At 45.8% G+C, this 17082-nt stretch overlaps 1 protein-coding gene across 3 annotated transcripts; it reads right to left on the bottom strand.

Annotated features, from left to right (window-relative positions):
• Positions 1-935: 935 nt before the first annotated feature.
• SUMO3 (small ubiquitin like modifier 3) lies at positions 936-15322 on the bottom strand. Of its 3 annotated transcripts, none has more exons than XM_066575658.1 (4): positions 15168-15321; positions 10327-10455; positions 4260-4331; positions 936-2620 (listed from the first exon to the last, which is right to left on the bottom strand). In XM_066575658.1, exons 1-4 carry the CDS (start codon positions 15186-15188, stop codon positions 2558-2560), a joined length of 285 nt encoding a protein of 94 aa, XP_066431755.1. In that variant the 5' UTR covers positions 15189-15321; the 3' UTR covers positions 936-2557. The 3 variants fall into 3 exon arrangements, with proteins under 3 accessions (XP_066431755.1, XP_066431756.1, XP_066431757.1); XM_066575659.1 differs by lacking the exon at positions 15168-15321 and adding an exon at positions 14916-15031; XM_066575660.1 differs by lacking the exon at positions 4260-4331 and having other exon boundaries at positions 15168-15322.
• Positions 15323-17082: the final 1760 nt, after the last annotated feature.

The following is a 17082-nucleotide window of genomic DNA, read 5'->3' on the forward strand; positions in this document are numbered from 1 at the left end:
TCTAAAAACCACAGCTAAAATCTGCAGCAGTTACAAGTTTGCCGTAGTTATCGCAGGTGCATCTCCTCATGATTTAGCCCTTCTCAATGCACAAATCTGCATGCAAAATTCCCAAAGAAAAAAGGTTTGTAAACTGTCACCTTTTTGACATACAAATTTGAAATCAGTGTACAGGGAAAAAAAAAGTTACACCTGTACAGACTTTGGGTATAGATTCTTAGTTCGGTTAATGTGATTTTTTTTTTAAGCAAAATTAGCAAAAAAGTGGGTTTTTACCTGTAGGCCCGTTTCACACGGCAGAGATTCTTGCACGAATATGACCCATATTCTTTTGAATGGGGTCATACACAAGTAATTTTTCCCCCACATCGCAGCGGAAAAGATTAACCGTGGCATGTTTTATCCTGGTGTTCCTTCGCGTCACCCATTCTTTTCAGTGGTGTTAAAGCATCGCACCACATGCTAGGTACAGGTGAGGTTTCCCATTAAGAAAAAAAAAAAACAAAAACAGGAAATTCTCATTGATCTGCTGCAGCCAAGAGCCACAGTGAGAGATTGCTTCTTCCTTGAAGTGATGCGAGGTGGTTTTAAAAACAAACTGCTTGCAGCCGCGGTGAGATTGCATGTTGGAGAGTGCGAATTTCACAGCTCCATAATCGCACTCGTCCGTGTGAACTTAGCCTTAGTTGTAGCTTTAGTACAATCTTGACGGACGGACACTTTATGCACCTGCCAGATTTGCAATTTTGCATATAGCAGCATCAAAAAGGTGCCAACTGCCCTTTGTTTTGAGGCAACTGTATTCTGACCAAACAATTACTGAAATCTATAGGGACATATGAGACTGTTTTCACAGCCTATACACCAAACCTTGAGATATTGCAAGAACCAAGCCTTAAGACATTAATTTGCGCACAATACAATGGTTACAAAAAGAGATTTAAGTTTCTTTATTTTGTAGTTGAAATAATACATTTATCCAGCAAATAAGAATTAAAAGAAATCAGAGGCCACATTGTAGGAGACTAATGAGTTACAAACAAGAACTGTGTGGAAGAGTATTTCTTTTATTACTCAGCTGGCATCATGTTCTCTGTACAGGACTGCTAGTACATCAGAAATGTGGGAAGACTTTACTTTTTTGGGTTAAGACATGTTAATATATTGCAAGTTTTCATTGCAAAGCGCCACTTTAGTTAAGAAAATGGCTTTTGTATTGAAATGCAACTTAAAAATTAAGCATTGAGAACAGGTTTAAAATTGGAGTATTAAATTTATTAGGATTCTTGGTCAATTGTAATATTTGGTTTACCACCGTTTAAGAGGACTGGTTTCCTTACACCAACTTTTTCATGTCCCTAAATAGGCAACTTTGCTGGTATGATTTTCTTTAGCATGTTTTTTTAATTTAAAAGGAATGGATTTATTTAAAAGTTTAGCTTACATGCTGCATTAAAAGAGCCAGAGACAGTCTAGATATGACAAGGCCAATTTAAAGGAACATTAAACCAAGAAATGAATGATACAAGTAACACTATAGTTGCCCTCAATGTTTATAGGCCTACAGAATTTTCTACATGATCCTGAAACAGTCTTGTAAAAATAATGCAGAGAAGACAGGTTAATCTTCTGCAGATCTGTTCCACGCTTGGCTGGTGGTTGGCCAAGAGGTGCTGCTCAACCTTTTCTTCATCCTGCTGCAGACAAGACGGAGGGGAGAAGCTCCTGCTGCAGCCAGACACAGGACAGTGAAGATAGGAGTTTTGGGGCAATTGTAATAAGAGACAATGTAGGATCAAGAGAAAAGATTAGGGAAGGAAATTCTGTTTTTCTTCTTCTTTGTGCCTTTTCTGTGTTTAGTGTTCCTTTAATTACATCAAAACAGACCTGGTTTTAAACATCTGTTATACAATCAATGGCCATAGGAGAATCTATGTGGATAACCAAAGAATGGAATTTTACCAGACATTAGATACAGTACCCAAAAATCTCAATTATGTGTAAAACAGCATCAGTATGAATGACTGACTTATACACTATTACACGTGAACCTCAGGTAAATGTAGAGGTTTGTAGCATAAAGTAGTAAATAAAATCACTCCACCCTCCCACTAACCCTTTCCCATAATGGCTCCCTACTTTCAAACTAACTTTTTTTTAATGTGGCTTTGTGGGCAAATTGGTTTTACAACCAAACAGAAGAAGTGAAGTGTCCTGTCATAAATGTCGGTTACACTGAACTATTTACATAACAAAGGGGGAAAAAATGAAGGTTGCTGTAAGAGAAAAAATAAAAATGAACAATGCCACACAATATAATAAAATACAAGAAAACAAAACCACTGTAGGAAAGTAAATTGTTGATACTGGCCCTCTTTACAACAGAACTTCCACCACTTGTATGTAGGGCAAAGCAAAAATTAAAAATCAAAACTTTTCCAGAGTCTGCTAATATTTCCAGAATGTTGAGTGATCATGTTCTTTATCATGATGGGCAGATGAGGGAAGTTGGGTGCATGAAGGCTCACTGGGCACCTTCTGTATTGAAGGAACTGGCTTAGCACATGCCACCTGTCTGTTGTTGAAACACATCAATGGTATCCTCGTCTTCCATCTCAAGCTGTAGCACAAAGAACAAACAAGGTATTTAAAAAACAAGAAGTTAAAAAATAGTATCATCACTTACCAAACTTTCTTCTGGTAGCCCTTAAAGCTGCTGCCTACTTACAGAAAGTATAGTGTTAATATTTCTATAGGCTGGATACTAGGTGATCGGTGAGCATATGACTGTTTGGACTCCCAATGTTCACTAAAAAAGGGCGTCCTGTATCCTCTGTGAGACTGGCATATGAATGGAGGAGCAGTAGAACACGTGCTTGACCATTGCTCTATTCATTTCAAATGGGAGTGCTAAGAATAGCCAAGTTCATGTGCTCGGCAGTCTCTGGGGCTTATTTGAATGAACAGGAGTGCCAGAGAGTCAAAATAAAATTTGGCCATTTTTAGCACTCCCATTAAAGTGAATGGAGTTATAGCAGCACATGCATGCTGTTTCTATACTCCGTTTGCCAGTCCCAGAGGGATAGCATTTTGGCAATTGAACATCCAACCGATCGCCTAGTTATCACCCTATCCACAGGACAGAGAATAACCTAACCTTACCAGAATACCCCTTTAGGCCTCATGTCCACAGGTGGATTTGGTTTGCAGAAGCCGCATGCAGCATCCTGCGGGAGAGCCACAAATAAAGCTGCCCACAGGGATACATGGGTGTCCGCAGCTGAATTAAAGCATGCAGATTTCTTTTGCGGGCCTTTCGGTCTGGAAAACGAGTCACAGTGCAGGATTCGCAGCAAAATAAAGCATACTGACGACTTCCATTGCATTTAATGGAAAACGACCGATCTGTGGCACATCTGCAGCTGACAGCAGATGGGCCACAGGAAATGCAGGAGAAACACACGATTAAGTAAGGCCTCATGTTCACGAGAGAGTTGGATTCTGCATGCAGGAGTCCGCAGCGGAATCAGACCCTGCCCACAGCCGAAGACAGTGCGTACCTGTCTGGGGCTTCTCTTTTCTGCGGATATGTGCAGAAGCACCAGCCAACGCATGTGCGCAGTAGAAGTCCCCACCATCACCTTCTTCAAACTTCTGCTTTCTTGCAGATCAGACAGCTTCCATTGACCTCCATGAAAGCAGTCTGTGAGGGTATCGCACTGAAATAAAGCATGCTGCAATTTGATTTCTGCATCCAAAAATCCACAAATCAGCATGCTTTAAATCAGGTACGGACACCCATGTTTTTCTATAGGCAGCTTGAACTGCGGATCATGCGCACGGGTGCCCCGCATGGATTCCGCAATTCAAATCCGCCCGTGGACATTGGGCCTAATAGCATTCCAAACATGTTACTACATAAAAGTGCAACATGTCAGATTTGAACTAGTTTTTAAAAAAAATATAAATTTGATGCTCCAGGGCCCAAATATCGTGGTTGCCGCATAGTAAATGACAGCTAACAATCTGATGGGCAGTTCATGCCAAGCAGAATTAAATACTGCATGGAAAATGCAGCTTTGGATTTTTTTTTTTTTTTTTTTTTTTAAATGGTACCGTTATGCTCATCTCCCTGGACACATCATACAATTAGCTCACATTGCTAAAATTAACTGACTTTCTTTAAGCAAAGGATTAACAGTGTAAATGCAATGCTGAAATGTAGAACACAGGTGCTAATAAAAAGCAAGTTGCTATACCTGTGCCGGAGTGTCCGTTTCATTAATAGGCTGACCATCGAACCTGAACCGTATGTGTCTCATTGACACTCCCTGAGAAGAAAAAAAAAAAAAAAAAAGTTACAACATGGAAAGCTGGGGGAAAGAAAAAAAAAAAAAAAAAGTTTGCCACATTTTAAAAGCTGAACACCCCCTTTAATGTGTGTCTACCACTTCCAAATAATTATACATTATGGCTCTATTGTGTTTTATGCCATGATGGAGTTTTTATACGAGTTGTGCATAAATTCAACAAAAAGAAAAAAAAAAAAATTATGAAAGTTTTATCCTTCAATGGACACAGTATTTACAAAGATATTCTATAAAAGCATTTTAAAAGGGGGGTTTTCAGGCAGCGCCAGGATACAACGAGAGCTGCATCTGCAATTATGAGTGCCAGCCACTAACTACATAGTTGATGGAGCAGCAGCTTCTGCGCCAACCCCTGTGTATTCCACCACTAACAGTGAGCGCTGCCTGGAAAACCCCTTTGAGAGTTTGTGTGGGTTCCTGTACAGAGTCATACAGGCCTTATTAGACTCCATGCATGAGCCCCTAACCAGTGGATGTGAAGATATTTTACATCCTGACTACCACCACAGAGCTGCATTCACAATTAAGCCTGCAAATACGAATTCTTCTAGCATCCCTTGCTGATTTTAATTCCATATACAGCATTCTGTGGGGATTTGGATACTGTGAAGTGTTATAGTTACACACTAGACGCTGCGCAGTAGTCAGATGTAGGCCGGGCTCACACAGGCAGCCTGGATTCTGCATACAGGAGACCGGCAGCCGATTCTGGCTGTGAGCTTGTAAGTCTGGCTAGTGACCCTGCATACGTTTTCTTGTACTGCATATTACCGCAGCGTCATGCGCAGCAGTTTATCCTTTTTTAGGCCGCCTGCAGACGAGCGGGTTGGATCCGGCGGCGAGAATTCTCGCCGTGGGACCCGACCCGAGAGCCTGCAGTGACGAGCGCATACTCACCCGCGCCTGGCGGCCCCGGCTCTTTCATGTGCCGGCTGCCGCGCAGACCGGAGCCAGCGGCCGGGTGAGTGCGAGCCCCGCACAAAAATAGGACATGCCGTGGTTTGTTTACCGCGCGAGATTTCGCGCGGCCATCTGCATAGGAGTGCGTATTGTAATGCACTCCTATGTAGGCTTTCAGTGGCGGAAATCCCGTGGGAAATACCGCCGCGGGATTTCTGCCCGTCTGCAGGCGGCCTTAAGGTTTGTATTTCCCACACAGTTGCTTAGCGATGACGTGGGTACCCACAGCCCATACGGAACTTAAACTGCATATGAGCTGTGGGTCGGGTGGCCTCCATTGACTTCAATGGAGGCAATCCACACAGAATCCGCAGCCAAATCAAGCAAGCTGCGATTTTTCCTCCACTCGCGGAATACGCAATTCCTATCTGCGAGTGAAAAGACGAATTTACATGCTTTGCAATGCCTCTGTTTTGCCGCTGACACCACAATTGGAATTAAACCAGTCAGGCCTGGCCGTATGGAGGAAGGAAAACACACACAAAGTACTTCCACTGCATGACAGATGCTCACTTGTTAGGGGTGTCTAACAAGCATGCTACATGGTCAAGAACCGGTATACTAAACGTAGCTCGGAACTACAGGGTCGGCTACAGAAAAGTAGCCTGCCTCCGATCCCAGTACCACTCCTTTTGTTTTACCCCAGCTGTGCTGCGATTGCCAGGGGCAAGAAAGATTTCTTTTTAGACAACTTTCATAAATTTGCCCTTCGTGTTCTTCCTGCAACAGCAAATAGTTCTTGTAGAAGGCCACGTGCAAAGCAGTTCAATCAAAGAAACAAAGGGCCTTCGATGACAAGTACCCAGGTACAAAACCACCCGCTCAACGGTGTATTCAAAACCCGGCTCAGAAATAGCGCCAAACTGTCTGTTGGAGATGAAGAAACCAAGACCTCCATTAGTCTGAACGTTTAAAGTAGACAGTAACATTCTGCAACAGACTGCATATAACCCTCGGAGATCAACTCAAAGACAGTCCAAGCAAGTTAGTGAATCACGAATGATAAGTCTGCGAGTGCTGAAGCCTCTGAACGTGTGCAGGAACTGGAAGAGCTCAACAAACGTGTAAATTACTGGATGTTGTAGCGGCCTATGATTGCCGGAGGACTTTTGGACCAGTTGCTGTGCTTTATGACTCACAAACTATGTTTTTATTTATCAGGTCACGTGAATTCACAGACTAAGGTTACATTTACCCGGGCAAGTGAGATATCAGGCTGAGAAACCCAGCTGGTATCTCGCTTGTCACTGTATTTTACCTGCCTTGCATTGTTTCTGTGAAATTGCGATCCTCACGCGTGTTTCATGTGCGTCAGACTCATTGATTTCAACAGGGAACATCACATCGCACTTGCGTGGCACAGCAAACAGCACGCAAAGTGTGACTATCCCATTGAAAAAGAATGGGTGATCCTTTTCGATGGAACGCAGAACAAAAACATGCGATTTATTTATTCTTTTTACCTTGCAGCATCGCTGAGGGAAAACATCCGTATGTGTATGCTTCCATTCAAGAGAATGGAATTCATATTTGCACAAGTTTTGTGCGCCTCGCAACGTACGAGATTCACGCTTGTGTGAATGTTGCCTAAGAGGTACTGGTCAACTGATAATCCCCACCAAAGTCAACCCACCACTAGAAAATTGGCATCTGGTGCGCAGTGTCAGGAGCACAAATAGTGGGCCCAGTTTTCTTTGAATCAACTGAATACTGCGATTTATCTGGACGTGTTTGAAACAGCTTTACAACCAAATACCAGAAGGAGGAATGTAGTGCCTTTTCCAACAAGATGGAGCGATGTGCTAGACCTCCCACAACTCACTGGCATAGGTTCACGAACTGTTTATGAAAGTAGTGTGAGCAAGGGGTTATGGCCACCACATTTCCCAGACTTGCCCTCGTGCGACATATCTACGGCAAAATTGAAAGCAGAAAGTGTCCCCCCAAAAATCCCCCTACTTTGGATAAACTCAATGAAAGCACCATAAATGTGATCTGCAGCAGGCAATATCAGTCAACATGTCTGGAGGAGCACAGAAGTGAACGAGGGGCCAAGTTCAGCATCTGTCATAACGAGGATAAATCTATAAAGCTTTGTAAAAAGTAATCCACTTTTCCTTGGCCCACCTTTTATATAATCTCCATACACCGCTATCTTATGTGTATGGCCAGGAACGCAACTGAGGCTGGAGCCATCAATGGTGGCAATGTACTTGAGGAATTCCATAATCTTTAAGTACCGTATCCTACAATTTCGTTATAGAGTTTGAGCAACTCTTTCACAGCTGCAAGGGCCAAATCTGCCCTCCTATCAGTATAAGGGCTAACTGACATGGGTGTATTGTTACTGCATATTACACAGTAATACAGATGTAACGTGCGTATTTGCTGCATATGTTAAGTCTCCATAGACCATATTGCTGCGTAATACACACCAAAGACATGCTTTTCCCCCCTCACGTGCATTTAAAACACCCCCCACCCAGTGTGGAGTGGCACGATAGAAGTCAATGGGCTTTTAGCATTTCCACAGTGGTTAAGCGGCAAAACTACAGGCAAATTATAGTAAGGCCATTTTCACAAGGCTGACAAAAAAAAATATGATTTTCTCAAGATCATACAATTTGGTTGTGTGAGAAAAACCGCATGTAGCAGACGCGATGCTATATTCCCCCCCCCCCCCCCGCGAAAAAGACATCACCGACGCTACAAAATGGCGTGTACATAGCAACGATATTGCAGCCATTTTGTAGCAGCAATATCACTGTTGCATGTGCAGATACAGCCTTAGGCCCCATGTCCACCGCAGTAACGGAATATCACTAGCGATATTCCACCACGGCGGAGCAGAGGGGAGAGCTGTCAGGTCTCCGTCCTGAGCCTGACAGATAGGCTCATCGCAAAGAATCACAGCATGCCACGATTTAAATCCCGCGAGCGGAGAATCGCTACGATTCTTCACTCATGGATGGCAAGGCTGCGCTTTCCACAGCAACGCTATGGAAAGCGGTCACTGCGTTACCCGCGGCCGGATTATTGCCGCAGATAATGCAGTGCACCATCGGCCGTGGACAGGAGCCCTTGCAGTAGGAAATGCTATTTGCCCTAAAATAACCCCTCGCTACATATAAATAAAAAAAGTTAATACATCACAAACAGGTGCTGCCTGCTCCTCCACAGGTCCCTGGAACACTTGTCTGTATTCGTCAGCGAGCGCTTCTTGGTCAGTAATTCAAAAAAACTGCCTACTTGAAACGCTGGTTTTGATTGGCTGAACCACTGCGGTGCTCGAACCAATCACAGCCATCGGTTGAAGTCTTCAGCCAGTGCTTCCTAGAGGCAGGGTTTTTGAAACCCCTGACCAGGAAGTGCTGAAGACTTCAAGCAAGTGCCATGGAGCTACCAGAGGAGAAATGCAGTGGAGAGTCAGCGCTTGTTAGGTAATGTAGTGTGTTTTTTTTCTTTTTAACACAGCCATGGCTTACTTTCAGGGTAGGGCTTATATTTCGGACCAATGAAAAAAAAATGAAGTCCTCAGACCGCTACACTGATGGATAAATAAGTTATGATTTTTGGAAGGTGGGGAGGATGAGTCAAAAAAGATGAAGGGGTGGTCCTTAAGGGGTTAACATGAAGTAATGACAACTTAAGAAGCTCTTCTAAAGAATGAGCCTTTTATTTACAGTATCACCGACGATGCTTTTTGGACTCCATCGGGTTTGATTTGAGCTGTAGTACGTGATACTGTAAATAAAGTTCATGCGTTTGGACAACTGCTTAAGCCATCATAACTATGTCAGTCTTGGAGTGCCCTGAATCCCAAGCAAAGAGTTTCTTCTGCAGAGAAGTTGTAGGCAGGGCAGAGAATAGATATGGAGGAAAGCACATACACAGCAGTCTGGAAGGGAAAAATTTTTTTAGTCTGTATGGGCTCATGCGGAATTCCACCGCCGAAGTACCGCGGTAGTAAACAAAAAGTGCCCGTTAGCAATCGATTCAATAGAACCTAACTACTGCAGATTTACACCGCAAGAAGCACGGTAAAAATCCGCTTGTGGGCATTAGCTCTATGAGTGCGCAGAGAGAGGAGCCAGTCCTCAGTTTGACATCTGTTGAACAAGGAAGACCCAATCCCTCACGGGATCTAGTACAAGAAGTTAGCACAGGAATGGACAACACACAGCATGCATTAGGCAGGTTCACAAGCGCATTACAGTACATGTCTTTGTTCTGTAGTAGTGTCCCAGCGCAGCCACAGGTCTAATGGCTAGAAGGGAGAAGATCCCTACAGTGCTACAAGACAAGGACACTTCCTTTAGTACAGTCTCAAATAGGACACGGTAAAAGGCCTTTCTGGCAGGTGACGCATCCATGTAAAGAAAGTCTGAAACTAGCAGCTGGTTCCAAACTGCAAACCAGGAGTTCTGAAAATGAATGAAGATTGCGGCCAAAAATAAAAAAACAGTACAACTTTAACGCAAGTTGACCCCTGTTTAACGCAAGTTGACCCCTGTATTATGTGACACCATATGCAAATCCTTTAAAGGGATTCTGTCAGATTCATACTGCCTGAACCATAGGTAGCATGAACCCAAGACAGGGATGCCCATTACCCCCATATCTGATTCTGAAGTGCTGCAGCGTTTCAGAACAAATACACTTTGAAGTTTTTAATTTGGAGCTGGGCTCCAAGTCAAAGAGGGTTGCCCACACCAGGCTCTACCCACCCACTGCATAAAAACTGACCGCTCTCCTTATACCTAAGCAGGGCGAGAGGTGCGAGTCTTCATGAAATGGGCAGGGAGAGGCCAGAACAACCCGACTCAAACTTTAAACTGTATTGACTCAAACTCCACAGTGTTCCAGATTTAAACATTCATGGGGCACGAAGCATCACCATCTCTGGTACACGCTGCTGTGGTGCGGCCAGCATGAATCTGATAGCAAAATCCCCTTAAGTCTGAGAAAAATAAAATCTTAAAGCCTGTAGTTATACCTGTCTGTCACAGTATGCCTTCATTAACTTGCTGAGAGGAGTGTGTCGCTTGATTTTGAACTGGACCACAGATCCATCCTGTCCTGCCACTTTAAGATTGATGTGGTCATTCTCTGTCTTCACGGTTTCCTAGAAAAATATTGACAATTTATTATTTTTTGACCAAATTTTATAATGCTTTCTTATATGTAAAGATTACTATGATTTAATAACATACATATAAATATGCCCTCAGCCAACACGAGGTGTATGGAACTGGCTTAGGGGCCAAATCCGCTTCATACCCAGTGGCTGTCAGCTGTTTAAACTCCTATGCAGTAGTCAACCATGGTCATGGAATATAAGCCAGTAGAGAAAGGCGGCCCACCACCACCACGGTATGCCAATCATCATGACAACCTGATGTCTTTCCATGGACTGAGGTCTCCTACGCCAGGGCTTAATAGGTTGGAAGGTAGACATACAATATAATGCAATAGGGAAATACTGCAGTATGCTGTAAAAGCAATCCAACGATCACTTATTCTAACCCTTTAATTTGCAAAAAATTAAAATAAAATTTAACAAACAAGAGTTATGGGCCTCGGACTATAGCGACAAAGCTGATTTTTAAGATAGTAAAAATATATTATTGTCATAACCGCATCGAACCACAGAACTCTGGTAGTGCATCAGGTGCTGAAAAGGAGAAGCTGTCTGCAGCACAGAACGGCTTTTCTTTACACAGCGAAGGAGTTAATAAAAGCAGCGCTAGGGGGCACAAACCAAGTATGTTTGAATCTACAAGAAGAGAGGATAACTTGCTGATCAGCGAGACCCCCACTGAACTCAAAATTGGGAGTCCCAGGTCCCTCTCTACTTGTCATTGCAGGGTCGCCTCTCTCCCATTCAGTGACGTTAGAACAAACGGAGCACTGACTGCATGTGCAGTCAGTACTCCATTTCAATGGGGCTGTCGGAAGTACCCAATCCCTTACTGCTCTGCTGGTTCACTTTCCATTCAGCCTCCAACCCATTGCTGAGGGTGCAATAAGCCTGCAGTGAAGAGGACAGGGGAATGCAGTATCCTGTTCGAGATTGGCGGGAGGTGTAGTGTGTTTCAGCAGGAGATAACTTGCCATCTTCGTACAACCCCATTAAAATACACCTCCAAATACGGAGGTTGCCGTGCCTCCAAATGTTAATTGTAAAGGAATTTAGATAGTACATGCAAAACAGCAAATAGAACTCCTTTGTATACAACGGGGTCCAATCAGCTTCTGGCATTATACAGCGTGTAATGGCGCAGCATGCTGTGCTACTGCATATGAGACTTTCTGCAGGATCTGCGTTGGCAGCAGTTTCAAACAGAAGAGCTGGCATGTTTTGCCATGCTGTGATTTAGGGCCCATTCACATCTCTCCATAGTCCCTTCTGAGGCCGTGCTCAAACAAAACGATTTAAATTGCAGATTCCGCGATCGCCGACCGCACAGACGTTCCGTGGTAAGATGTAGACATTAAAAGACACGGATTTTCGCTCACTCTGGGGTACGAATTGCATATCCTGTAAGTGGAAGAAAAATCGCAGCATGCTCTACTTTAGCACGAACAGCCTCCATTGAAGTCAATGGATGGAAGGGTTATGTGGCTTAACGCAATTAACACTGCATATGAGTGGCGGAAATACTCGCAACTTCAGAAGAAAATGGATAGAAAAGCCAGAATTCCCGGCGGGGGAGGGGGGTGTAAAGAGAAGAGATCCTTCTTTTGCGTGGACGATACGCTGTGCCTGTGCGTACATCCGTGCGGAAAAACGCTCACATCTGACCCGTTTAGGTGAGCCCGGCTGTAGTTAAATGAGCAAGATGTTGCTCCCAATAACTTATATCACACTTGCAAAAAGTGAACTTTTCTGGGAGTACAATGAGTTTTGTGATAAAAATGCATTGTATCTCTCCATGTTTGTTTATTGAATTGGGGAAAAAAAAAAAAAGGTACTTTTTAGTTAGCCTGTGGAAAGCGTGTCATGCGAGGCCTGCGGGTGATTTATCGCTGTGGATCTCGCCCGTGGACAGGAGGTGTAACTTGTGTTTTTTTTCCCCTCAGTCTTCCATAGTAAATAACAGGCAATCCTGCAGCAGGAGAGCCGCATGTAAATAGATTAACTGCAGATGGGTCCCCTTTCTGTGCAAGTCGGGTGGCGTGCGACACAAAACTGGCACATTATAATCACCTAAGTACAGCCCACTGAGGGGGTGAGTGATGTTGGGCTTGTGGGGGGTCTGGAACGCAGACCGTAATGCAAATGTTGCCTGTATCCAAATTAAGAGGAAATATTATATAGAGTACTCATAGTTGAGAACCATAATGACCCACTATACACAGACTTAGTAAATCAGAATGAATTCTGTTTATTGTTGTACATTGCTAGTTTATATGCAAGTTGTAAAGAAGGCGTTTCCAAATGTTACCTGATGCCTGGTTACAAAGTACTTTTGGCAACTGTAAAACAAGCTTTTCTAAACAAAAAGGTATCAACAAAACTGTTTGAAGTAGACATGGAAACAGTTACAGTGTGATAATACAGGTTTTGTTAATTACATTTCTTGTTTGGGAAGAACTGTAATCTTCAAAGTTCATCAGCAATTTGCACATCAAAAGAGGGGACATTGTTTCTAGTTTTCACATAGACAAAACTGGTTCAGCCACCTACTCGGAAGTCCGCACAAAGTTGGTAAGTTGGTATTCAGTAAGATAACTGAATAAAATCTAATTAGTCATACATTTAGTATTTTAAAATCAATATTCAAATAAACGCTTGAATATACCTTTTTACATATGATTCTGTATCCAAATTCTACTAGCAACTTCCGGAATGTTTTACATATAATACATATTATATAACCAAATAACTAATGTCACATTTATTACACTGTTTCCTTATCTTTCTTATGTTAGGTTATTGATTAATATTGATTGACCCCTATCAGGCTAAGACACTTGGGCAGATTACGCACTCGTAAACCCGCAATTTTCTCATGAAACTGGTGCATTTTTGCAAGCAACACACGTTGCATTGCTGCATGCGCCTCTGACGTGTCAGAACGCATGCTTCACTAGTGAAAACAAAGAAATCACAACTGAGGGAAAAAAAACGTGCACACACGCGCCAGCGCAATGCGATTTTTAAAATTTTTTTGGCTTGGAATTAGGCCTCCTGCACACGGCAGACACAGATTTCACCTGCGGAATCCGGCTCCGGCAGCAGCGGCGTCCACACTTACCTGCTCCATTGCCGTAATTTCCGTACTGCGGACACACCCGACGTCTCAGTACAGACCCCCTCCCCCCAAAAGTTTTTCCCTGCGCCGCTGCGGAATTCGCTACCTGTTCATTGGAAGCCGTCCGTGTGGAGCCCACATACAGATGGAGCAGGCTGCGAATTTTCCTTTGTGAGTGGAAATTGCAATTGACCTCTGGAGGAAGCTGCAGATTCCCACAGGAAGTAGCAGGCGGCATTTGCTACAGATTCGGTGCCGATGCAGACCGCGGACTATGCAGCAGATATCCGCCTGTGTGTAGGAGGCCTCAGGCCGGGCTCACACGTACGGATCGGACTCCGCATGCAGGAGGCCACAGTGCAATCCGGCTCTGACTCGGCCAGCACCCCCACGCACCTTTTACGGTATTGCGGACGCTCCCCATTGGTCCACAGCAAATACCGCCCATAGAATGCTACGGGAAGCAGATTCTTCCTGCACACGAGCGGAAATCAGTTACAGCTTCCACAAGTGGGGGGGGGGGGGGGGAAATAAATATAAAAATTGCAGCATGTGACATTGTCACGCAGGCCGTCCGAACCGTGGCCCTTCCGTAAGCGACACTGCAGAAAGGTTGTACATTCTGCGAGTCATCGCCAGGCGAGGTGTGAAAAAAACACCACACACACACACACACGTCTGGCAGATGAGTAACCAGGTCGGTGCTCCACATGTGGCCCCCGCTCCGCCATGTACAGGGGCCTAAATGAAATTTTAAACAACGTTTTTACAGGCAGTTTCTATGCATCTTGTAAAACCCTCCGAGGCGCGTTCACACGGGCACAGAACACAGCGTACACACAAGTGCAGGGGCGTAACTATAGGTGAGGCGGTTGCACCCGGGCCCAGCAGCCTTAGGGGCCCATAAGGCTCCTCTTCTCTGTATAGGGAGCCCAGTACTATAAATAAAGCATTATAGTTAGGGGCCCTGTTACAGGTTTTGCATTGGGGCCCAGGAGCTTCAAGTTACGCCTCTGCATAAGTGCATGCGGTACTGCAGCATGTAAACACGGACACAACGCGGGTATAGATGAACCACAACAAAACAAAACAAAAATACCCGCTTACCATGACCTGACCCCCGCTTCCCATGGCCTGCAGCCGGTAGTACACCCCGCTCACCATGACCTGACCCCCGCTTCCCATGGCCTACAGCCGGAGGTACACTCCGCTTCCCATGGCCTGCGGTCGGTCATACACCCCGCTCTGCCCACCCGCAGCTCCCCGCTTCCCATGGCCTGCGGTCGGTCATACACCCCGCTCTGCCCTCCCGCAGCTCCCCGCTTACCATGGCCTGCAGGTCGGCGGCGGCGCTCTCACACGTGGTGGGGAAGAAGCCGGTTTGGCGCGCAATCTCCCGGGACACTGCAGCTTATGAATCACCTCCCCGGGCCTCCTCCCCTTCCCTCCCGCCCTCCCCCTGCGCCCGGGTCCTCCCCGACCTGCCTCGTCTCACGCAGCGCCGCCGCCGTTACGTCTGTCCTCCCCGCTCACCCCCGGCGGCCGCCCGGCACACGGTGCGGCCTCTCCCGCTCGTTACCTTGGGCTTCTCCTCAGACATGGCGGCTGCTGCTCTCCCGCTCTTTCTCTCCGTCGGGGTTTTATACTTCTATCTCGCTGTTCTCGGGCGCGCGCGTCACCCCCACATTATCGCGCCACGCTATTGGCGCGAAGGGGGTCACGTGGGGGCATTGTGCGCGTGCACGACGCTCTCTCTCTTTTTTTTTCTCTCTCTCTCCCCCTCCCCCACACCTCAGCCTCCTTGAACATATCCAGCGGAAACCCCGTGCCGCCCCCCTTCTAGTCCCGGCCTGTGGTGTCCGGGGGCGCGCACCCCACCTCGTGGTGACAGTGGGACAATAGTGGGGGGCAGGGTCACCAGAGTGCAGCCATGGACCAAGCACAGAGGCTTTACAGCGTGCTGAGGTCACTGGAACAGGGTTACCATGTAATAAAGCTATGTGACTGACGACAGAGGCCATAGTAACTGCTGAGACTTGTAGTTCAACCTAAAAAAAAACAGCAAAAAACTACATATAGATTTCTCCATTAGGTGGCGCACTTCATACCGGCGAGGGCGGTATTCGGCCGTGCGTCCCGCCCTCATATCTCGCTCTCCCTGTGGATGCGAGGCGGTCTCATGTGAATACAGTCTCACATCGCTGCGGGGATGAAGGGATCGTCCAGCGCGGCTGTTATTAAAAACAATGGCGATCTCGCAGAAAGAGCGGACGGCTGCGATGTGTTTGCCGCATTGCGGCGCCCTGCAGGAAGCATCGCTAACGTGAACGATATATATGTGCGAGATTTATACGTCTCGTAACGCACGATTCTTCTTGTGAAGCCGGCCTAATAGAGATCCAAGATCTGTCCGGCGGTGCCAATGATGATGCCCCCTGCCGCTCACCAGAGCAAAGGGCTCCCCCTGTTGGCTTCATTGGAGAGAGGGATAACTGTCCTGCTGCCGCCCCCTCGGACGTGGCAGCCTGCGCCCAGCTTTTCCATCCTGTATCTGACTCCTTTATATGGCACATACATATTCCACAGCGCTGTACATCGTAGGGTTTTTCACACGGCCCAGGAAATCGCGTGAGATTTCTGCGTTGCGAGACGCATGAATATGGAAACAATTCTTTTATATGGGGTCATATACGTGAGCAATTTTTTAACTGCATTGTAGTGTGGGGAAAAAAAAAAAATGGTGGCATGTCCTATTGCTGAGCGTTCCCTCAGAACGCGTCGGCCATTGTTTTCTATAAGGGCAGCAAAAACATTGCGCAGCGTGTGAGGTGCACGCAAGTGTGATGAGAGGTTCCCCATTGAAAACCCTTCCCTGAGGTGACGCGCGGCGCTGGAGGATTGCAACTTCCCAGAAGTGATGGGAGGCGTTTTTGACCGAAAACTGTCCGCATCCGTAGATACTAGAGATGAGCGAGTATACTCGCTAAGGCACATTACTCAAGCGAGTAGTGCCTTAGCCGAGTATCTCCCCGCTCGTCTCTAAAGATTCGGGGGCCGGCGCGGGTGGCAGGTGAGTTGCGGGGGGGGGGGGGGGGGGGAGAGAGATCTCCCCTCCGTTCCTCCCTGCTCTCCCCCGCCGGCCCCGAATCTTTAGAGACGAGCGGCCAGATACTCGGATAAGGCACTACTCGCTCAAGTAATGTGTCTTAGAGAGTATACTCGCTCATCTCTAGTAGATACATTAAACATGCACAAGCGCAATATCGGTCCGAGTTACACTGCCCTATAATACACTCGGACCCGTATACGTAGCCTTAGTGCGTTAGATTAAAGACCACGTTGGTCTCCGGGGGTCGTGTATTCCAGGCTTTTCCATTCATTTTGGGGAACAGAATACTGTAGGCAACTGAGTTATTCTGCTTGGCAAAAATGCCAGAAAGGAACAGAAATCTGGTCAGAGCCCAAAACGCGCAGCTCTGGGCTCCATCTGAGTA

Source organism: Eleutherodactylus coqui, chromosome 8 (assembly GCF_035609145.1).
Source record: "Eleutherodactylus coqui strain aEleCoq1 chromosome 8, aEleCoq1.hap1, whole genome shotgun sequence".
In the NCBI taxonomy this organism is placed as follows: Eukaryota; Metazoa; Chordata; class Amphibia; order Anura; family Eleutherodactylidae; genus Eleutherodactylus; species Eleutherodactylus coqui.